The sequence below is a fragment of the Thalassophryne amazonica genome, chromosome 19 (genome assembly GCF_902500255.1).
Source record: "Thalassophryne amazonica chromosome 19, fThaAma1.1, whole genome shotgun sequence".
Classification (NCBI taxonomy): domain Eukaryota; kingdom Metazoa; phylum Chordata; class Actinopteri; order Batrachoidiformes; family Batrachoididae; genus Thalassophryne; species Thalassophryne amazonica.
The window spans coordinates 65,754,941-65,778,580 of NC_047121.1; the positions used below are offsets into that span (position 1 = coordinate 65,754,941).

A 23,640-nucleotide genomic window follows, 5' to 3' on the forward strand; every position below is an offset into this window, starting at 1 on the left:
CCCACAATTTTTTGTCATTATGACATTTTTACTCAAGATTCATATCCTGATAGGCAATAACTGATTCAATTTTCAAGGTCATAGGTTACATAGTCAGGAAAAATCTATCTTAAACAATGAACAAATTTTCAAAAATTCATAACCGTCAAAAAAGATCAAATTTCTTTTATATTTGAGAGCGTTTTGTAGGATGGTATCCTTTGACTGAAAAAGTTTGATCTGATCCGGATTGTGTAATTTAATATTGAAAAGCCCATTTGATGTACATTTTGCATTATATCTCAATCACTCATTTGTGACAATGGGGTGCAAACTGGCACTCTTAAAGAATAGACCAAGTTCGATTTATTCTTTGTGAGCGGTATTGCGGATTTAGCAGATATTTGATTTTAACATTGAAAAGCGCCTTGGGGCAACTGTTTGTTGTGATTTGGCGCTATACAAGAAAAAAGTTGATTGATTGATTGATTGATTGAAAAGTCCCTGTGATCTGTATTTTACCTTATGAAAAGCCATTTCTAACGACTTTGACCTTGAAATTTTTTCCAAGGTAAAAATTTGTGGAATTGGAAACTAGTGTTGGCAGAGGTTTTCGTTTTAATTTTCTTGGCATTTCAATTTATTTCTCAAAAAATTAATGCTGATTGCTCCATGTGTCCTAGGATATCACCTAAAAGTTTCACTGTGACCAAGAGCTTTTCCTTCATGCTTGATGGAACCAAAGTTCAATTGTTTTCAGTAAAACGAGTGTCAGTGATGCTAGGGTGATTCTTAGACTACGGGCACTTATGTCCTTTGATCATATTGTAAGAAAAACAGAAAAAAGGGGAAATTTCACACTTTTATAGTTATCTTTACAATGAAAGTGTGTTAAGAAATTTGTTCTAGTAGTCTATGATGACTTTTTCACCTTTTCTCAGCATCATTATATGCAAATATTGCCGTTTTGTGCTTGTCCCACACCCAGACTTTTGATCTTCAATGATAAAATGAATGGTAAACAAACGTTTTTTCTAATGTTTTAAAATATCTCTGAATAAAATATCAGTAAAATAATCAAAACATAATTGGGGTATTCAATGTCATACAACTGTTGTGATTTTTTTTTTTTTAAACAAAATGTAGTTGTCCCACACTATTGGCGTAATTTCCACCACAACACTGTAATGTCCCTTTAAACAGTTTATATGAAAGATTGTTTGGGTAGTTTCTATGGAGATAAACAGTGACATCAGAGCACATGTATATAGCGCCAAATCACAACAGTTGCCCCAAGGCGCTTTATATTGTAAGGCAATGGTGTGGTGGAAATTACATTTATAAGGCCAATAGTGCCCGTAGTTAAAGAATCACCCGCTACTGTATCACGAGTTAGCCTGCTAACATCTCAATTTTAAACATTTATTTCTTATTGTTTTCAAAATAAGAAAAATGCAACAGATTTTTCTGGCACAAAACTTCTGCCAAATGCTAATACGGGTCTGGCTTTATCCCCGAACAAACAATAGCTGTATGGAGGTGTACCTACCGTCTTGGATCATTTTGGTTGAACAACCAAACATACATCATGCTGTCATCACATGAATTGGCAGTCATGTTGTGTCACTCTGGGTTTGCAAAGAATCGTCTGTTCTGGCCACGCTGAGAAGGTGGTATATCGACATCTTGTCCCCTGTAAAACTCCCACTCTGGTTAAAGATGGCAGCTGGTCGCTTTGCCTCTGTGGCTTGTCGCTAATGTGACCAAGCGGTTACTGAGGATTATGGATCACACAGAAAATGCCGCAAAAAGCCGGATTTTTAAGTTTGTACAGTTCTACGTACAACCAGTAATCATCTGAAGTTTTTTCCTGCCTTGTGCATGCAGAGAAAAAAAAAAGTTTTTTTTTATAATTTCAGTTTAGGCAAACAATGAGGAGTTCACATGCACTGTGAGAGAACATGCGTTATAACATTTTGTCAACACGTGGTGTGTTTGAGTGCAGTGGTGATGTCCCCAGAAACAGGAAAAGGTCACACCCACATCTCATTTGATAGATTATTACTGCATTTTTCATAGTAAAAGTCTTGGTTTGTTTCTTTTTTTTTTTACTACTTTGGGAGGTCCTGCAATTTACACTCCAGCACAACTTAGCTACAAAAAAATAAAGCATTCATTATTAATAAGAATAACTGTGGCTATTTATATAGGACTTTCCCAGGAATTAAATAACTAAAGGTAGATAAGATACAGGACAGTACATAGTGCTGTAATCCCTAAATGTTAAATGCAGTAATTTTTGTGAAAACCTTTAAATTAAATCTGGACATCTCCACTACACCCACATTTAGACAGTTTCATTTCACCTATACTGTGATTGAGTACAAAGGCAAACTACATAAATGGTGCCACTGTCCAAATACTTATGGACATGCCATTCCATTATTGTCAAAGCTTCCTGAGCAGAAGCCCTACAATGTTTAACTGAATTACTGTACCAACTTAGTTTATTTTTCCTCTTAGGATTTTCAAATTTTTGGAATACATTGGTGACCCTGGGGCACTGAACTGGAGTTGGAGGTGGGCGGTGAGCCAACATGGTTTTTAAAAAGTTATAGATTGCACTGTTACTTAGTTATCACATTGCAAGCTATCATATGTCAGATTCCAATAGACGTTGACCTTGTTTGACCATTACTTTGGAGACCAAGCATTTGACACTGTCAAACTATTCCACTTATTAATCCTACTAGCTAAACCAATAATGTATTACTTTTTTTTTTTTAAACCAAAGACAGGAACAATTTTAACTTTTGACCCCTGTAAAAACAAACTCACCATTTTACCCACTAACCTTATAGCATTCACTTGAGTTATAGATACTCCAAACTATACCTTTTTGGGATCTTTACACTCAAATAATGTGGTATACTTATACTTTTCCACTTAAACAGTACCGATTATGTCAAAACTGCCTTTGGGCTCATGGATTAATAAACATAACCCAAACAATCTCTTCGTGTTCCGCAGGCCTCTGTGGTGCTGAGAAGCTGTGAGCATCACATGATCATAATGAAATGGTAGAAACCAAAGTGGCCATTACAGCCCAATTATGCTGCCATTAACATCTAATGCAGGCCTTTAGCGGGAGCCTTTCCAAATACACTCTGAAGCTTGGTTAGTGGCTCAACTGGCAGTGTTCTGCACTGATTATTTTAATTATTGCCTGTTTTTGTCAAAGCTTTAAAATCACAGCTGCACGGGGTATGTGGGTTGTGCAAAACATGTTCTGCAGCAACTAATCTATGTGACCCGACCTCTCTGAGGGAAACCTCTGTGGTGCTAAAGCAAATGCTGTGAGCTCGCTAGGCATCATGAACACAATCCTCACTATTCAGCAAAACATCTGTCAGTAAAGACAGTGCTGCAGCATAAATAACAGTGCTAACTCTGAAGTACCCAGCAATCTAAACACTATGGTCTGCACCATTTATAGTTTCAATTCTAAAAGTTGCACTTGGCAAACTGCTTTAAAGGAAACCACTCATCCACTGTGCCTCAGCATTACCAGAACGTAAAAACTCAAACTTCTAAACCAACTCAACATGCCAGAACAATTATGAGTCATTAACCTTTACATTTTTTTCAGACTGCACTCACTTTTAAGAGATTGCGTTATATGTAACAACTGTAAAAAGCTCAAATTACAGAAGTATAACTGGTATCGATTCACTGTAAATACTTTTTCCAATTAAACATCACAAATCGTTACTTGGCTGAGGGCATCAGACCGCACAGCACCAAAGCAACCAAAAGTAACCCCAGGATGCAACAGCTGAAAGCTCAGCATCAACACACACACACACAAAAAGAGAATTCAGCTGTATGTCTTCACCAACCTGTCAGCACCAATGCAAACTATCATGTGGTTGTGTTGTTCCAGAAACACCAGCAGCTGGCCTTCCTGTTTTGCACATCCCCCCCATTCACTGGCAAGCGTACTGAGGCCAACTTATTCTGAAGTTGACATAAACCCTTTACAAAGATTCAGACCAACAGCTCTACAAACCACCAGAATTTCAACAACTCCACTTTGAACTCCAAATATTCTCAACTCTTTTCACATTCTTCATGTATCCAAGCTGCTGAATTTAAATGACATGAGCACACCCAAGCTAACTTTGATCCTGGAAAAACAAAGGAGACAGATTTTAAATAACTTTTTTTAATAAGACATTATAATGACATTGTTCTGTACACAGTTTCCCCCCGTCAAAGTAGGAGAAAGAGCTGCATCAAAAAGATGTCAACATTTCACCGACAAGCAGCTCCCTCCGAATACATGACAGATAGACTAACTCGGGATTACTGTACTTCCGTACTCATGCTACAGATACAGGCTATCATATAATGTCCCAATACTGAGACAAATCAACTGTGATATCAGACTGAAAAACCTCAGAAGTGAATGACATTCCTTTGGAAAGATTTTGGTTGACTAAGTGTTTAAGAAAAAAAAAAAAAGCATCCTCACAAGCATTTTTAAATGACCGGATGCCAATCTGTTGAATATTCAGCACAATTGGGTATTAAGACATGACAGAAAAGGTTGATCAGTTCAGTTAACAGCCCACGTAAAGCGACTGGGAGGACGTCAATGAAACTGAAATGTGTTAACAGTGCTTTTTCTTGCCGCAGTCATTGAGAATTACTTTCCAATCACTCACTGCTTCTTTTCTTACTGCAGTCATTGAGAATTACTTTCCAATCACTCACTGCTTCTTTTCTTACTGCAGTCATTGAGAATTACTTTTCAATCACAACTGCTTCTTTTCTTACTGCAGTCATTGAGAATTACTTTTCAATCACAGTACTGTGTCAAATGTCCAACAGAGGCCAATGGCCTGCACAAGCTCAAGTCCAAGAATGAAAAAAAAAAAAAAAAAAAAAAAACTCCAAATCCGTTAGAAAAATTATATAAAAACAGGAAAAAGAATAGGCAAAAGGCGGTGATCTGTGACTTCAATATTAGGACTAACTAATCCAATATTCATAAAGCAAGCCCCAAAGTAATGAGAGAGATATAGGCCTGCTACAAGCAACTTTTAAGCCAGCAAACCCAGTTAAAGATAAATTAGTCATGAGGTAAATGTATTAAAAATAAATGGGAGATAAATCAACTTTTTTTAACCACTCATCTGAGAAGGTATTTGTTGCTAGCAACTTTTAAATTTTGACCCAAAAGAGTTAGGACGCCATCATTAAGATTTGTAATTGGAAGTTAGCCATGTCAAGCCCTCATACAGTCCGTCACCTGAGGTGGCACAGGATGGCTGAACATACCAATTCCTATCTCTGATGCGGGTCAACCCCAGCTTCTCTTGTATTTCATGGGGCTTCATGGCATCTGCAAGGTCTTGCTTATTGGCAAATATCAAGATGATGGCATCTCTCATCTCCCGGTCGTTAATGATGCGGTGAAGTTCCTGCCTTGCCTCATCGATGCGATCTCTGTCTGCGCAATCCACAACAAAAATTAAACCCTGGGTGCCCGTGTAGTAGTGTCGCCACAGAGGGCGAATCTTATCTTGGCCTCCAACATCCCACACGTTGAACTTGACATTTTTGTAGGTGACAGTCTCCACGTTGAAGCCGACTGTGGGGATGGTGGTGACAGACTGCCCCAGTTTCAGTTTGTAAAGAATTGTTGTTTTTCCAGCAGCATCAAGTCCAAGCATCAGTATTCTCATCTCCTTGTTGCCAAATATCTTAGATAGCATTTTCCCCATTTTGAGCTCTTGTGCATAAATACTTTTTGTTACAAGTGTTTTTAAAATACTGGATGAGACAAAGTAATCACTCAGTTGGATCGTAGCTTCAGTTTGATGATGTTCTTATGAAGACATGACAGGCTTTACTGGGGGGGAGGAAGTCAAAAATATACAGTACCGAAGAAGTTTCTTATGGCTCGCTCTTCTGAGATGCAAGGGCATTTATGTTCAGAGCACCATGTTTGCAGGGCCTGGCTCGGTTACCCTAAAAAATTAGCAGCAGCTGTTGCAGGACATCCATTGTGTGTTCCGAATCAGCACAAAACTGCACAAACAAACCGAGCAGTGGTGATAACGGAACACGAGAGTTTAAAAAGCTGACGAGAGACCACATGTAAGGCCACAGAACAAGCCTTGGTACCAACTCCTGGTCTTCCTCACCGGCTGCGCCCTTGTTCGCTTCTACCGGAGAAAGAGCACTTTACTCGGTCTACTCCATTTAGCGCCACGTCGGGGTAACTTAACGGTTCTTGCGCGGGCCCAGTCGTCAACAAAAAATAATAAGGATCCCAGCCACTCAGCAACACGTGTATTCTATCATCAAGATCCACCTCAAGTCCCCCTGGAAAGAGATTTAAGAAATAAATCCAAAAATTAGCTCAGGGGTGATAGCTAACGCGACGGCTAGCATTAGCACGCTGCTGATGCCTAGCAAGCTAACGCGACTTAGCTTGTGGAAACTTATTGTTACTAGCTACACAACACGTGAAGCAGTGTCAGAACACGTTGTCCGCATCTTTGTGAATTTAACTCTACAACACTTACCTTCCCTCGCACCTTCCTCTCGGCAAAAATACAGGCAGCTGTCGTCTTTCTCCTTTAGTCGAGCTACACCGGAAAGGTGTGGAGCTGCGCTAACCGCCGCTTCCCACTTCTGCTTCATTCAACTGCTGCCCCCTACAGGCTGAATCCGACAACTACAATCACACTCAACAATAGTGGGTGTGCGTTTTTTAAATGTAATTGCAGTTGACTTTAAAACATGTTATTGTAAATGTATTAAATCCTTAAAATTTTTAATGTAGCTGCAGGTACATTCACACCACAGTCCATGGACCAAGCAGGTTTTCATATTGAAAGATATTCCATGTTATTTATCTGATCATAAAGATTTCAAAAAATGTATACTTTGGACAAGCTATGACTGAATTCTATTTAGTTATGGGGTTAAAAAAAATAGCAAAAATGGTGAGAACTTCAAATTCAGTGTGTATAGGGTCAAAAGTTAAAGTTGCTCCAATGTTGGTGGAAAGTGGTGCCAATTATTGGTTGAGAAAATAGGATTAATAAGATAAGACTTTATTGATCTCACAATGGAGAAATTCACATGTTACGTCAGCTCTTAAAAAACACACAAGATGAGTGCAAGTAGAAGAAAATGTGCATCAAACAGTGCGTGCAAAGAAAAGCGATAATAATAATACTTGTAACAATACAATAAAATAAGAAAATGAGGTAGAAATACAACCCCTGGCAATAATTATGGAATCACCGCCCTCGGAGGATGTTCATTCAGTTGTTTAATTTTGTAGAAAAAAAGCAGATCACAGACATGAAACAAAACTAAAGTCATATCAAATGGCAACTTTCTGGCTTTAAGAAACACTATAAGAAATCAGGAAAAAAAATAATGGCATTCAATAACGGTTACTTTTTAGACCAAGCAGAAGAAAAAAATATGGAATCACTCAATTCTGAGGAAAAAATTATGGAATCACCCTGTACATTTTCATCCCCAAAACTAACACCTGCATCAAATCAGATCTGCTTGTTAGTCTGCATCTAAAAAGGAGTGATCACACCTTGGAGAGCTGTTGCACCAAGTGGACTGACATGAATCATGGCTCCAACACGAGAGATGTCAATTGAAACAAGGGAGAGGATTATCAAACTCTTAAAAGAGGGTAAATCATCATGCAATGTTGCAAAAGATGTTGGTTGTTCACAGTCAGCTGTGTCCAAACTCTGGACCAAATACAAACAACATGGGAAGGTTGTTAAAGGCAAACATACTGGTAGACCAAGGAAGACATCAAAGCATCAAGAAGAAAACTTAAAGCAATATGTCTCAAAAATCAAAAATGCACAACAAAACAAATGAGGAACGAATGGGAGGAAACTGGAGTCAACGTCTGTGACCGAACTGTAAGAAACTGCCTAAAGGAAATGGGATTTACAGACAGAAAAGCTAAACGAAAGCCATCATTAACACCTAAACAGAAAAAAACAAGGTTAGAATGGGCTAAGGAAAAGCAATTGTGGACTGTGGATGACTGGATGAAAGTCATATTCAGTGATGAATCTCGAATCTGCATTGGGCAAGGTGATGATGCTGGAACTTTTGTTTGGTGCCGTTCCAATGAGATTTATAAAGATGACTGCCTGAAGAGAACATGTAAATTTCCACAGTCATTGATGATATGGGGCTGCATGTCAGGTAAAGGCACTGGGGAGATGGCTGTCATTACATCATCAATAAATGCACAAGTTTATGTTGATATTTTGGACACTTTTCTTATCCCATCAATTGAAAGGATGTTTGGGGATGATGAAATCATTTTTCAAGATGATAATGCATCTTGCCATAGAGCAAAAACTGTGAAAACATTCCTTGCAAAAAGACACATAGGGTCAAAAAATAGTCCGGATCTTAATCCAATTGAAAATCTTTGGTGGAAGTTGAAGAAAATGGTCCATGACAAGGCTCCAACCTGCAAAGCTGATCTGGCAACAGCAATCAAGAAAGTCGGAGCCAGATTGATGAAGAGTACTGTTTGTCACTCATTAAGTCCATGCCTCAGAGACTGCAAGCTGTTATAAAAGCCAGAGGTGGTGCAACAAAATACTAGTGATGTGTTGGAGCGTTCTTTTGTTTTTCATGATTCCATAATTTATTCCTCAGAACTGAGTGAGTCCATATTTTTTTCCCTCTGCTTGGTCTAAAAAAGTAACCGTTACTGACTGCCACAATTTTTTTTTCTTGATTTCTTATAGTGTTTCTTAAAGCCAGAAAGTTGCCATTTGAAATGACTTTAGTTTTGTGTCATGTCTGTGATCTGCTTTTTTTCTGCAAAATTAAACAACTGAATGAACATCCTCCGAGGCCGGTGATTCCATAATTTTTGCCAGGGGTTGTAGAATATACATATATATAAGTATATATGCATATATAAACATGAATGGAATTAAAAAATAGGAGCATCTTATTTACAATATGTGGAGTTTAGATGTGATAAGGTGACACTAGTGCTGGAATTGTAAACAAGTTGTTATTGCACATGATTTGTAGACAGATTAATAGTGCACATGATTTGTGGACATAATATTGCATGTGGATAATAAATGGAATAGTTTTGACTGTGTTGAGTGCTTGGTGTGCAAAGTCAAGGTTAAACAATGTTGACGTCCATTGGATTGTATGACGTGTGATGTGTGACATATGTGACACTGTAACATGATAACTAAGCATGACACATGATGGAGACTATTCCTTTTTAAAACCCTATTAACTCAACCAATAATATGTATTTTTTTCCAAAATTAGAGCAACTTTAACTTTTGATTCCTGTACAAACTGTAATTGACCTTTCTCACCATTCTTGTTGTTTTACCCCATAGCGTCCAGTCATAGATAGTTCAAACTATACCTTTTTGGAATTTCTGATCAGACAAATAATGTGTTATGCTTTTCAATATAATTGGAGCATTTTTACATTTTTAGCCCCTGTGTGATTCTTTATTGACCCCTAGCTGGCCACCATATTGGATTTTCAAGTGACAAGCAATTTGTTTTCCTCAAACACTGATTTATGAAGAACATTTATGCCAAATCTGATGCTTGTATCATCAAGTGAAGAATTTTGGCCAAAGGTCATACTTACCTGCTCCACTAAAATGTTTGTGCATATGGTTAATGCCTGTTCAATTTTGGGCTGTGCAAACAGAGAAGACAGAGACAATGGAAAGTCCTCTAGGATTTAAGTTCCAGGAAAACAGATGTACAACAACTTACTGTACAGTGCAATCATTCACATAATTCTCACCTTTCTGTTGGATTCACATGTTGACACCAGAAAACCCAACATACCTGTTAATACTGCAGAGTCACTGTCACCGACAGCAAAAGAACATAGATGGTGATGATATGGAACATGGTAATTTTGCAGTGATCAAAACTTGGATAAAATTTTACTTTATTGAAAAACAACAGTCTTTTCACATTTTGCACAGCTTTCCACTCAGGTCCATAGGTATTTGGACAGTGACATTGATGGGTGTTGGACTGAATTAGCAGGAAAAAAAAATTCTTGAAACATTAAGTGGATCACGAGTTTTTGGTATTGTAAAAGTCACATGAAAAACACATTTTATCCACTTCTCAACATAAAGTGCTAGAAGTACAGAATATATCTACTAAAAGTACAGATTTAATAAAGAACTCTATGTAAGGTATGTACCAAAGAACTCAGAGATTCAACAGTGTTAAAAGTACATAATGTAACAGAGGCCAGCAGGTGTCGCTGTGCATATGTAGTTAGCAAACGTCACTCCCCACAGCTCAAAAGGATTCTCTGGTCAAAAGGCCAGAGTCTTGGGTTTTGGTCTTTTGAGTAGAGAGTCTGGCTCCCATGCCGGAGATTGTGAGTTCACATCCCGAGGGGAGTGAATTGGCAGAGTCATAACAACACAATGCAGAGTGAAGCCGCTACATTGGTGCCGTGATCCGGATGGGAGTGAGTTTGGGGGGGGGGTGAGTGTAACGGAGGCCAACAGGTGTTGCTGTGCATATGTAGTTAGTAAATGTCACTCCCCACAGCTCAAAAGGATTCTCTGGTCACAAGGCCAGAGCCCTGGGTTTTGGCCTTCTGGTTAGAGAGTCCGACTCCCATGCCGGAGACTGTGAGTTTGCGTCCTGAGGGGAGGAAGTAGGCGGAGTCATAACAACACAAGGCAGAGGGCAGCCACTACATATGTACGGTATGTACCAAGAACTCAGAGATTCAGCAGTGTTAAAAGTATCTTATGTACAGTATGTACTAAAGAACTCAGATTCAACTGAGTTCTTTAGTACATACCGTCAGGGGCGTAGGTTTGCATATGGACCATAGGGACAAGTCACAACCAATATTTTGGGATGGCAAAATAGTCCCTACCAATATTTAGAATTTTTTTATATAACAAAATCATTCACTATTTTTTTGCGAACTCGATACTATAATTTCAGTCGTCACGTTTTGTGTTTTCGATGTGTCAGAGTGACAGGGTTACCCATGTTGCAATTTCATTGGCTCACGTTCTTCTCACATGGACGTAAACAAAGCGCATCTCGTGGCAGGTAGTGCTTCATTTGTAAAGTGGGAGGTCCCGGAGCGCAGAGGATGGGTGGCTCCGGTGCAGTGTTGCCAGATGTACGATAATTATCGTATTTGTACGATAGTTTTGCCCTCTGTACGATGTACGATCAATAAATGTACGATCAATAATGGGAAAAAATCCAATATGTACGATAATTTCAGTTGGTTGCCCAAACACGCATCTCTCTCTGACACCCAAGAATCATTTTGCAGGTGTTGCACTCAGGCGGCATCAAATGCTGGCTTTGGGCGACCGGGACAGTCATTTGAAAGCCCGCCCCCCCTCATACAAAGTAATGAGTTCCATCCAATCTGTACCGTGACAGGAAGATTCCCCAAACAACATCTTTTTTTTTCGAAACTTTATTTCAACAAATGCAATAACAAACGAACAAAACACAAGAGCAAAGAGATATACAAGAAGAATAAAAAAAAAAGTTAAAGTTCTTTATGGAGGTGTCAACATTTTTTTCTGTGTTCAACAAAATCTGCACAAGTGGCATCAGATGACGACAGCGACCTCGAGGTTGAATTCGACTCTTTCTAGTCTGGTAATTAACACGTTTGTGTCCCTTCACAGAAAAAAAAAAATCTTTCTAGTCTGGTAGTGCATTTGCTTGTGCATTTGCGTTCTTTTTGTGCCATAGTTTCCCCATTACTATAATTACTGTTTAAAAATGTGACATAAAATTCTTTGTAAATTAAAAAAAAAAAACGCTAAAATAGCTACGTTGTATGCGTTTTGTTTGTGTACGATAATTTCTCCCAAAATACGATAATTTTGGCAACAACTGCTCCGGTGCAGAAAAACAAGAAGGGGGGGGGGGGGTGCGAACAATGCTGTGCGCCACACTTAAAATAAACTGCACACCCACACAAACACGCACACACACCTTCACAAATGACACTAACACCCTGCCTTTTCCTCAAAAATTACTACATTTATGTTTGCTGTCTGTACTTTTCTGTCACTTTTGCGCTCTTTTTCATACTTTTCCCTCGTTTCAAAAGTCACCGAACGCACTTTACCGTAATATATGCAACATATAGCACACTGTTTGAAAGCACGGGTTCTTGGCTTGCCGTCAGTGTTGACATTTTTCAGCGTGAGGGCTTACATGAGAACTTACGGTAATGAGAATCAGCGGCGCACTAGTGTGAAACTTCCATGTTTTTCCTCTGCGTTATGACATCACAGGCTTACGTTTACCGTAATACACCCTATATATCATTGTAAAGCCCTTTTTTTTGTTGGCAAATTAGGTTGCCAGATACCTACAACTGCATTATTGATGAAGAGAATAGATTATACATCTTGGTTGCAAAAACTTTTTTTTTTTTTGTTAGCTCCACAAGTATTTTTTTTGTTGTCTTGTTCTCTCAGGTGTAGGCCTATAGAATAGATTCGTGATTTTGGGTTTGTTATTTAAGCTATTTCTTTGTCTGCCTACACACTTAATAATGTAAATAAAGTGTTAAATTATTCAGCATTATGTCGTCATATGTTATGTATTATGCTGTACTTGTGCGTCTAATGGTATGAGTGGGTTAGGGGGTGGTGGTGGTGGTGGGCAGGGGGGTGGTATTGTCCCTACCAAAGCTGAGACCAAACCTACGCCCTTGCATACTAAGAGTACATTATGTACGGTATGTACCAAACAAGGTTGGGTAGGATTACTTTGAAAGAATACATGTGGATTACATGTATATATGTACATACATCTGGATTACTTGTAATCTGATTACTTTTGGATTACATTTCAAAGTAATCCTACCCATCCCTGGTACTAAAGAACTCAGATTCAACTGTGCTAAGAGTACATTATGTACCAAACAAGGTTGGGTAGGATTACTTTGAAAGAATACATGTGGATTGCATGTATATACGTATGTACATACATTTGGATTACTTGTAATCTGATTACTTCTGGATTACATTTCAAAGTAATCCAACCCATCCCTGGTACCAAAGAACTCAGAGATTCAGCAGTGTTAAAAGTACATTATGTACAGTATGTACTAAAGAACTCAGATTCAACTGTGTTAAAGTACGGTATGTACTCAATACCAAAACTCTAAAAGGTCAGAAGCTAGCGGGAACATCTTTTGCTACAATTCTGTTTCAGGAGTTCAACGGAACCTGGTTCGACACAAGCTTCGAAACAGTGTTCATAAATTTGCAAACATCCCTTCGATGCAAGAAGATTCGCTTAAAGGCACAGCAGCAGTTTACATGATGGCGGACTCCAGCTCGTCACCGGTATCAAATGGCTTCACATCCCTTGGCCGTGCTTTGTCGCACACAAAACTGGACCTCGTCGAACCGACAGATGGATGTCACTCACGAAGTGTTCCTGTGCATCCGTGCCGACTGAGAAGGTTAACGAGCTGGAACTCGACTGAATCGATTGAGCCTCAGAGTTCACCTTCAGAAGCTCACGTCCTGGTGATCAACACCGGAGGAACCATCGGCATGACGCTGCACGACAACGGTAGATATAAATAGTCATTTTACTGGCACGATGCTGTACTTTTAATTTTTATCGTTGCCGGCGGGACACAGCAAAGATAGTCAGTCCCCTTATCGCTTTATTTCAGTAGGATTTCCCTTATAGATTATGATAACAAGCAACACGTGCTTCTGCACGTGTTAGTCATGAAGCAGGCATGTTTTTTTTACTTATTATTATCTTCATTATTATTATTATTTTATACACTTCCTGACTATCCTGATGCAACTCCCATACAGTATTACACGGAGAACAGGCAGGGGTGGGGTTTGGGTTTGGTTTTGGCACTGGTGCTTTTAAAAATGAAATTTACCTTTTGAAATGGGTACACATTCCTAAAGAGTCCAGCAGGTGTCATTGTTCAGCACGGGATGTCTTTCTTTTCTTGCAGACTCGAGAACGGTATTCTGAATTAAAGGCTTTGAACTGTTGCAGTGTCGTGTTTCGAGTTTGCCTCAAGTAATTTGCAGTATTAGGAATTTAGTATCGTCCCCGTTCACACGTTCTGTTCATTGTCAGTGGTCGACCCGCATGAGTTTTTCAATCGGTGATCAAGAATTTTTTAATTTTTATTTTTATACAAAGTGGCTAAATCATCATGATAGTATGGCATTTCGTAAGAAACCGCCGTAAGTATTCCAAAATAAAGAGCGACATCATTGTGTTGAAGCTGTACAGGAGGCAGCTGACAAATTTCAAACTCAAAACCATTAAGGTTAGGTCGGGCATGAACCATGACGGGTAGTTTATATAACAGTGGGTGCCATAAAAATAGCAATTCACGGTTTATGTACCATACCGAATAAATAGCAGCTTCTTGCTAGGAGGTTTATAAATGATTAATTGGCCCACCACAAATTCATTGTTTATTCCGGTTTTACTTTCCTGTACTGTTGTGTATTTTTACACTTTTTTTTGCCATGTACTCCCATTTCTCCCCATGGTTGCTCGATTATCTTGTTAGCTCACATGAAGATAAGCAGCAGACGCATCAATGGCATATTACATCGGCTAAACAAAGTTTCTTTTTCTATTTATCTACAACATCAGTGGTCACCAAATTTGAATCAGTTTGTCCTCATTATTTGACCCTTTAAATTGGAAATGTGAGTGATGATAGCATTTGTTGTTGTTGATTTAGGTCTTACACAAGCTTGGTGATGTCTATGTAAAATCAAATTGAGATTTTAGAAAACCATCCCAGCTGACCAGCTTTGATTTGCTTCATGTGACTCATGTCTGTACGCAACAATTAGTGTGAAAAGATTTTATCTTCAGTTGGCTTTAGTTTCTGAGATATGAGGGCTTTAAAAAGGGTTCATGGTGCTAAAGCAATATTGCAAAAAAAATAAATTTTTTTTGCAGGATTCCACAAGTTGTAACTTTTGAACTTTCCATGCCACATGTTTAAAATTTTCTGTGATTTTTCTTCATTGATAGATGTATGTAACTTGTAAAATGTTTGACCTATGGTTGTGTACTCCTCAAGTTATAGCTTGCTGAAAATTGTATTACAATTGTTTTCTGCTTTGGGGTCCACTGTAGCTTTAGACAAACTATCAGATTGTTAAAATTTTACACACACACACACACACACACATATATATATATATATACATACAGTAGTGTTCAGAATAATAGTAGTGCTGTGTGGACCTAAGACCAGTTGACTTAGGTCCATGGATAGGACTGTCTTTTGTACAGGTATGGCTATTCACCTTTGTGTCTGTATCAACTATACAAGTCATTCTCAGTAGGATCCAGTGCCAGCTGCATGCTGCTCAGCAACAAGACCCTGACCCGACCTGTGGGCTGACTGAATACTGCCTTTCTCTTACTGTTTTCTGCACATGTACAGAATGGCAGCTCACTGAATTTAGCCCAGAGCAGCAGTCAGTTCCCAACAACAAGAAGTTCAGGTCACGCTGAAACACACTGAAGCATACCTCCTACCCCATGAAACTGCACCAGGTGTGACCTGAAACCACACAGGCAGACCAGCCATTGGCCATCTCTAGAATATAGACATTTCTCTGCTGCTTCAGGTGACACATGGCCTCGTCCAGGTCGTTTTGTCCGGGTCAGCTTCCGTAACAAGGTGCCTGTGCATTGATTGAGCTCAGAAAAGAGCACCACATGGCTGTGGTGTCACCGCTGATACTTCCTCACAGTGCAAGTAACCACTCATTTGACACAAAGTCAATCCAGTAAACAAGGATCCTAAAGAGAGATCTAATACCAAAGATGTCCAGTCATCTTAGGTCTTACAGCTGTAGATGAAGACTGAAAGCAACGGGACTCCAAACACTGGACCATCGTCCTCCAGTAAAGGTATTGGCATGCACCGTTGTGTCTGTCTCAACTTTATGGGTCATTCTCAACAGGCTGCAGTGTCAGCTGCTTGCTGCTCACCAATAAGACCAGTCTGGTTTTATGCCCAAGAAGTCACCCATTGACAATGCAACTCATTAAGTATTCATTTAACTCAAGTGTGAACATTGGTAGGGCTTCCTTTGCAGCCTACGTTGTTTTTTGCAAAGCGTTCAACTTGGTTGAACAGACTGCTTTTTGGGACATCCTTTGGGACAGCCAGACTTTTGACATGAAGCAAAAAGTTCGACCACATTACACCCATTTTGGCTCTCTTCTCTGGCTTCCTGTCTCAGTGAGATCAGATTTTAAGGTTCTACTACTAGCTTATAAAATTGTTCACGGACTGGCACCTCCCTACCTAGCTGACCTAATTAAACCTTACGTACCGGCTTTGGCTTTGCGTTCTCAGGGTGCAGGACTACTTTGTGTCCCTAGGGTGAATAAGAAGTCTGCGGGTCATAGAGCTTTCTCTTATCGTGCCCCTGTTCTGTGGAATGATCTCCCTGCATCAATAAAACAGTCAGATTCTGTGGAGACTTTCAAGTCCAGACTTAAGATGCACTTATTTTCCCTTTCGTGTGGCTAGCATACTGGCATAGTATAGTTCTACGCTTTTTACTCTTTAAATTCATTTTATTAGGGAACGGAGCATGCCACGGCCTCAACTTTACCTAAATTCTTGGCCTTTTAGTGAAGCTTAGGGCTAGTGGCCGGCGATCATCTTAGTATTTCCTGTTTTTCTTGTTGTTTAATGCTGACAAATTATACAGTATTTCTTGTCTTTCTGATGCCTGATTCTGTTTTTCTGTCTGTTTAAGGTGCAGCTCCATCCAGAGATGGGTGTGGTATTTGTGCTGGAGACCCTCCTGTCCTGTGCACCAACAGCATTTCCTGTATATTTGTTTTGTGAATTGTTCTGTAATTTATGTTTGTAGCATGGCCCAAGCAGAGGGTCACCCCTTTGAGTCTGGTCTGCTTGAGGTTTCTTCCTCAGAGGGAGGGTTAGTAAGGTTAGACCTTACTTATGTGAAGTGCCTTGAGGCAACTCTGTTGTGACTTGGTGCTATATAAATGAAAATAAATTGAAATTGAATTGAATTCCTGAGAATTTGCGGAATACCGAATAATTTGTTGGACATCATGGATACTAGGGATGAGTATTGATAAGATTTTATCTATCGATGCCATTATCAGTTCCACTTATTGATCCGATTCTTTATTGATTCCCTTATCAATACCTCTTGTGAATTTTCTGTGTACTAAAAGTAGGCTTTACAGGTTTTCTATGTCAGCAACATTTGATTGAGTCTTAAAGTAAATAAATATGAAATTGGTCACTGGATCCTTGATCTTTGGACATAAATAGAAATAAACAAAATCTGTAGTTTTTCTCAAAAGCATTTTCTTTCAGACATAAATGGCATAAATGTCACTCCATACCTCTGAGCTGAGCTCAACCGGCTGCGCTGCACGTCAACATCAGTGTTATTCATAAAGAACGTATGACGTCCCATTTTGGTAGGAAAAAAAACAACATTTTGGTCGCTTGTAGTTTATTGTTTATGTTACAGCGTTTGGAAAGAGGTGTCATTTGATTTAAAACGCGATTTGCTTTGAAGTTATTAATTCCGATCAGACTTTAACTTGACTCGGCAGAGAGCGGCGCAACGTGTGGAGCTGTGCGAACGGAACGGAGGACGATCCTTGTTTCTTGCCTGCAACAAGACAAGAGTTCCAGTTAGTGACTTTAATCCGCACAAAAGTGACTCTTGATTGACATTTTTAAAAGGCTTTGAGAGGGGTCAAGAAGCGGACTTGCCGCTTCTGAAAAGCAGTGAAGCAGAGAACCAACGAAGAAGCGGGTTGGAGCACTGCTTTGTTGGTTCAAGCTTCAAAGCGGAGCCATTACAAAAGCGATTGATTACACACCTGCTGCAGGGTCTGTAATCATCGTAGAGAAATTATGATTTTCCCGACAAACACCCTCAAAAACAACGGCCGCTCTGAAGGACCGATAAGGGAATTGTTAAGCAAAAAGGCTATTGATGTCGGTGGATAGAATCATATCTTAACGATTATCAAAAAGAACTGGTTCTCGATTCCCAACCCTAACGGACACGGTGTCCGATTTCCTCCCAGTGAACTCTGGGGCTCGTCAGAGATGTGTCTTAAGTTCATACTGAGTGTGGGGTAAGGTCAGTCGGTAAACCTTCACCGATCTTGTGATCTTTTTGGAGACAATAGATGTCCTAGTTGCAGCACTGGAGAAGCTGAGTGAGGAGTTGATGGAGGTTATGATTCATGGATTTAGCAACTTCCTATTGACCTTTTTGCTGATAACCACTGGTCAGATTCTACTGTTGACAGTTTGATAGTCAGTTTAAGACAGATGTCTAATGAGTTTGATATTCAGTGCTGGCACATTTTACAGCAACAATATGTAATATTATGTTGTATCATATACGAGTTAAAAACAACAACAACAAAATAATTGCATTCTTTTTTTCATTGTACTACTAAACTGACTATTGACGCAATCGTGGAACATTCTTTCTTGCACTCTCAATTTTTGGAGAACTTCCGGCTCGGGAGGTTGTGACACACTGTTTTCATTTCTTCATGATTGGTCAAGTCCTAACAAAACACTTGAAGTGTACTTTTACACTGTTTTAAACCTGCTGATTTCCCATAACGCCTTGCTGGAGACGGAAACCTCAACAGCTAACATTTAGATTCTCAAAAATAATCGAGGGGTAACATATGAAGTGCTGTAGCGTTAATTTTTCCTCCTCAAGAGGCATTTTTTTAATAGGTGCAACTTATGGTCCTTATTTGTAATTGTACGTATGGATCCTCAAAGTGTTGCTTTAAAATTTTTTTGGTTGTTGATTTATTTTTTTAAATTTGCCAGCTCTTTTTTTCTTGGGAAATGAAAAAAAAATCATGCTTTGACTCATGGGATTGTTTGGACCATGATGGATGCACCTGTTCTGTCTCTTTGTTTTCTGGAGAAAGAAGGCTGCACACATCAGCCACATTTCAAGGAGCCTTTGAGACAGCCTCATCATGCTACTATGACCTGCTGTACGCGGCCAACAAATACAGCTGCTGAATTGGGACACGGCCAAAATTTTGTCACTGTTCACAATAATTATATGGAATGTAATCTGTAGTGAATGTTTAAGTTTAAAGAAACAGATTATTCTGAAGTATAAATTGGAATCCTTGATGTTACCCATTTCTTATTTGGGTATTTTTGTACGGTACTCATTTCGAAAAAATGCTCAGATTCATTACAGGCCCCAAGATACCATTATCATGGTATGCAATGTATCGTTCCACTCCTAGTCTGGAAACATGCACTGGTGCCGCATGTCTATCACTCCATGGAACTGCATTGGGTCCTCATTGGCAGCCACCCACACAGACAACAGGTCCATCCCCATTTCTTCAAAGTAACCATCTATCTGATGCAGTCATGTGTAACACGGGTGCCTCTTTGGCCTTTTCTGGCCACTAAGGTCCTTGGCAATGACTCACCTATGTGCTGGATCGGATCCAGAAAAACGTATCACTAATCCAAAATATCATAGCTGACATTCCCTCACAATGCAAGTGATACTCAATCTGAATTTCTCTAAGTAACTGTTCATTTGACACAAACTCTTTCAAGCAGTACCCAATACAGGTGAAGTACCAAAGATATCCAATCATCACTGTAAGTCACTTGTTAGTATCCAAGTCTCACAGCCATACAGTAAGACAAGACGCTGAAGACTTGGACCATCGTTCCCCTGCAAAGACATCGGCATCGAGAAACGCCACTGTTACAGTGGCCTCATGACTCCATAAGCTCTTCCCAAGACTCAGAGACATGCATGAGATAAGTGAATGTTTCTACAGGATCAACTTTTCCACCACATACAGGTATAATTCTGATGGCCGAGTCCAGGAAGTCATTGAAAGCCTGACTCTCGAGTGTTGATCTCGGACAATCAAACCCAGACGTTCTAATTCCTCACACAGCTTCTCAAGTGCTCCAATCAGGGTATCCATTGATTCTGTAAAGATTGCAGCATCGTCTGCAAAGTCAAGTCAAACCTTTCCTAGTCAATCAAGGCACCTAAATGTTGTGTTTCCAGTAGTATACCCACAACTTAAACAGTTTTTGAATTAGGTCAAATGCTTTTTGCACAGCCATGTCAGGTCCTGAGAACATGTGCTGGTGCAACATGTTGCTGTGTCAACCACATGACTGAACTGCCTTGGGTTCTGATGGCACCCACCCAGACGGGCAACTGGACAAACCCCTACCTTCTGGAAGTAACCATCTAACTCCGGCAGCCATGTGACACATGGGTGCCCCCTTAAGCCACTTCAGTTTCTGGGTTCCTCAACACTGAGGCATCCGTGCTGGATCACGTACAGAGAAATGACCAAATTGTCACCCAATTTTCCATAATATAAGAAGGATTATGAAAACGATTAAGCTTTAACGTAACCTTGTTTTCCGTAGCTAAAAACTAACCCTTGTTTGCTGTGAAGGTAGGCAGCAGATCCGGTCTTCTGAATCTGCTGCAGAGAACTGGCACCACTGGGAAAAAAAGTGAGGAACAGAATCTCTGCCGAGCAGTTCGTGGTGAAGTTGTTGCAACAGCACTATAGTTTCCCTCAATGAGTAACTAGATGTTGACGTGAGTTATTGTGCAACATACCTACAGAGCAGGCACTGTGGCAAAATAACACGCAAAGGTCCTCCCAGGTCAAAAAACACCACAAAAAGGACATTCACAACAACATTGTTGTGTGGTTACATTTTATTTTATAAGTTAACTCAAAGCATTTTGAAGACAATTGCAATTCTCTTGTTTGCCACTAGGGTTCAGTATAACAGTGACCTTGCTGTTGATACACTGATGACTCCACTGTGCTGTATTATGTGTTGACTCATTGCAGTACACTGCTGTGATCTTACTCAGAGCATGTTACTGTGGGAAATATTAAAATCTACACTTTTTTGTACCCCCTCCCTGCACACAGTGCTCGCCCCACAGGCCAACGCTCTCGTGAAGAGCCTGTCAAAGCTGCCCATCCTCCACGACGAGATGTACGCCCAGCAGACGGGCCTGTATGAATACCACAATCCCAACAGAACCCTGGTCCTGCCGTAAGTTCTAGAATTCCTTGCTTATTCATACTCAGCGTTAGTTTTCTTAAAACAAATAAAATCATAAAAAAGACATTAAATCTACTATGTTGTTTTCCTCACACTGATAATTTTAAAATACACCTTGCAGTATTTAGCTCTACTGATAGATTGTAAATATTGAAGTGCATTCTCAATTTTGTATAATTTTTGATATTTATTCATGATATTTTGACATTTATTAATGATAACTGATATTAATTTATTAACATCACTCCCTAATTAAGTAAGCATAAGATTGTAATTTTCATATTCTGAATATTTTTGTTTAAATTTCAGCCTATGTATGGTGATTTTTCACACTTCTTCCTCACTTATAGAACTGCAGTGATTATATAAGTAATAGATTTATTTTATTTTTGAATTAATCATGAACTATTTTGTTTCATGGCTTTCTTTGACTTTTTTTGGTCAAAATTCTACAATTTCAGTGTCTTAAATGTGAATATTTTCTGGTTCTTTTGCAAGAAACCTAGAAAATAAATGAAGTATCATTGGGAAATTATTTATATTTACTGTAAGCAGCATGTTCATCCTGTAGCAGCCCGTACTCAGGGTTCTTGAAATGGAACAATATCGCCACCTGGTGGAGTGAACATTTACCATTAATACAGGTACAAGAGAATTTTGCTATAAGCTTGTGTGTGTGTATGTATATATATCTGATCTACTGTGGAGACCCTGAGTAAAAAAGAAGCCAGAAAAAATTAGTTTAATATATGATTAAATATGAAAATAGACAGATTAATCAGTAATGAAAAACATCATTATTTGCAGCCGTACTTTCATGACAAACAATATCTCAACAAAGTTTTAGAAAACCTGGTCAGTAATCCTACGAAATTGAAGACACTGAAATAATAAAAACGCTTTTGGAACTCCATAGCAACCTTTACTCAAGGTTCTTGAAATGGAGCAATTTCTCCACCTGGTGAACGTATACCATTAGTGCAGGTACAATAGAATTTTGCCAAGAGCGCATGTGTGTGTGTGTGTGTAGGATCTAGTGTGGAGACCCTGAGTAAAAAGGAAGAAGCCAGAAGAAATTAATATCATTAATTGAAAAAATAATTGAGAGATCATCATTCATTAATGAAAAGAATCATTAGTTTTAGCTCTACTCGTGTGACAAGTAATGTCTCAACAAAGTTAAGAAAAAATTGGTTCAGTAATCCTAAAACATTGAAGATACTGAAATAATAAAAATGCTCTTTTGGATCTTTTTGCAAAATAATTGGCTTGGATATGCTACCTGGTGTGAGACACACCTGTGAAACCGACATTAATCAAAGAGGACTCGATATGTTCACAAAATTGGCAGTAAACTTACTGATATTAAACTACTTCTGTTGCTTTGACAGGAAACCGACATGGCATCCTGAGCATCTGTCTCACAGGTTCTACATGGCCGCATTTTGTTTGGGAGTGTTATATTTTTAATGTTCTTCAATTGCAGCAAAAGTGTGTGTTCGCTTGGCAGGGGAAGCATGTTGATGTGCAATTTGAAAGGAGAAAATAATGGTAGTTGTAACAAAAAAGGAGTTAAGCCACAGAAAAACTATTTTGAGAATGGTTTAGTAATGCAAGTCATTTACAGTGTCAAACTCTGACAATTTATGTGGATTAATTATATTCTTTTAGCCATTTTGCCGCTTATGCTGCCTTTGCTCGCCTTAATGGACAAATTCAGTTCTTCACAACCTCATAGTCATGTTAAAACTTTGTTGGAAAACACACCTCTGGCTGCTCTACTCACCTTTGATAATATCCTTGTATGGGATTTGCAGGTTGATATCAACTTGTATATTAGACAAGGGCAATATTGACCTTTACCTGTGTCACCGAAGCCAGTCTTAAACTTGTGCGAGGTTTTAACAAAGTATAGCCAACAGCAACAAAGTTCATGACATTACAGTAAGTTTGAGAGGAGTTATCGCACATACAAGGTTTCAGAAAGTGGCCTCCTGCTGGCCACAACTGGAATCAAAATGCACTCAGCATCAAACTTCTCTAGGGTCTTGGTGAGGTGACTTTTTGTTAAAAGTTTTACCTTAATACATGAAGTCTCTGTCAAGATATTGTGTACACAAGGTTTCAGAGACTCTATCCCTTGGTGGCAAGACTTCAAAATGAAACACACTCAACTATGACCTTATTTAATGAGTTTGTGTATCAAGTTTCACCTTGACGTTCAAATTCTTTCTCAAGATACTATGTATAGGATGTTTTGGAGGCTTTGTCTCATGGTGACCACAGTTAGAATCAAACTGTATCCAACCTCAAAGTTGTCTGAAGTCTTTCTGAGTTGTATCATGTCAGGTTGTTGTCAAGATATCGCATACAGAAGTGGTTTCAGATACTCCGGCCCCTGTTGGCCACGATGAGAT

General features: G+C 39.1%; 2 protein-coding genes across 3 annotated transcripts in view; one reads left to right on the plus strand and one right to left on the minus strand.

The window, feature by feature from the left end:
* Window positions 1-2,753: 2,753 nt before the first annotated feature.
* Window positions 2,754-6,712, minus strand: arf6b (ADP-ribosylation factor 6b). 2 transcript variants are annotated; one of them, XR_004566715.1, is made up of 3 exons: window positions 6,576-6,712; window positions 5,171-6,372; window positions 2,754-2,772 (listed from the first exon to the last, which is right to left on the minus strand). XR_004566715.1 is itself a non-coding variant. In XM_034194847.1 (2 exons), the coding sequence occupies exon 2, from the start codon at window positions 5,766-5,768 to the stop codon at window positions 5,241-5,243; it is 528 nt and encodes a 175-aa protein (XP_034050738.1). In that variant the 5' UTR covers window positions 5,769-6,372; window positions 6,576-6,712; the 3' UTR covers window positions 4,809-5,240. The 2 variants fall into 2 exon arrangements, 1 of the variants encoding a protein (XP_034050738.1); XM_034194847.1 differs by lacking the exon at window positions 2,754-2,772 and having other exon boundaries at window positions 4,809-6,372.
* A 6,649-nt stretch (window positions 6,713-13,361) lies between these two features.
* The window catches only part of aspg (asparaginase homolog (S. cerevisiae)), a 42,090-nt gene continuing 31,811 nt past the window's right edge, over window positions 13,362-23,640 (plus strand). The window contains 2 exon segments of the mRNA XM_034194846.1: window positions 13,362-13,656; window positions 21,088-21,214. Coding sequence (XP_034050737.1) covers window positions 13,398-13,656; window positions 21,088-21,214 — 386 coding nt within the window. The 5' untranslated portion in view covers window positions 13,362-13,397.

Coding starts and splice junctions, on each gene's coding strand:
- arf6b (XM_034194847.1), bottom strand. CDS start 5,768: ATGGGGAAAATGCTATCTAAGATATTTGGCAACAAGGAGATGAGAATA.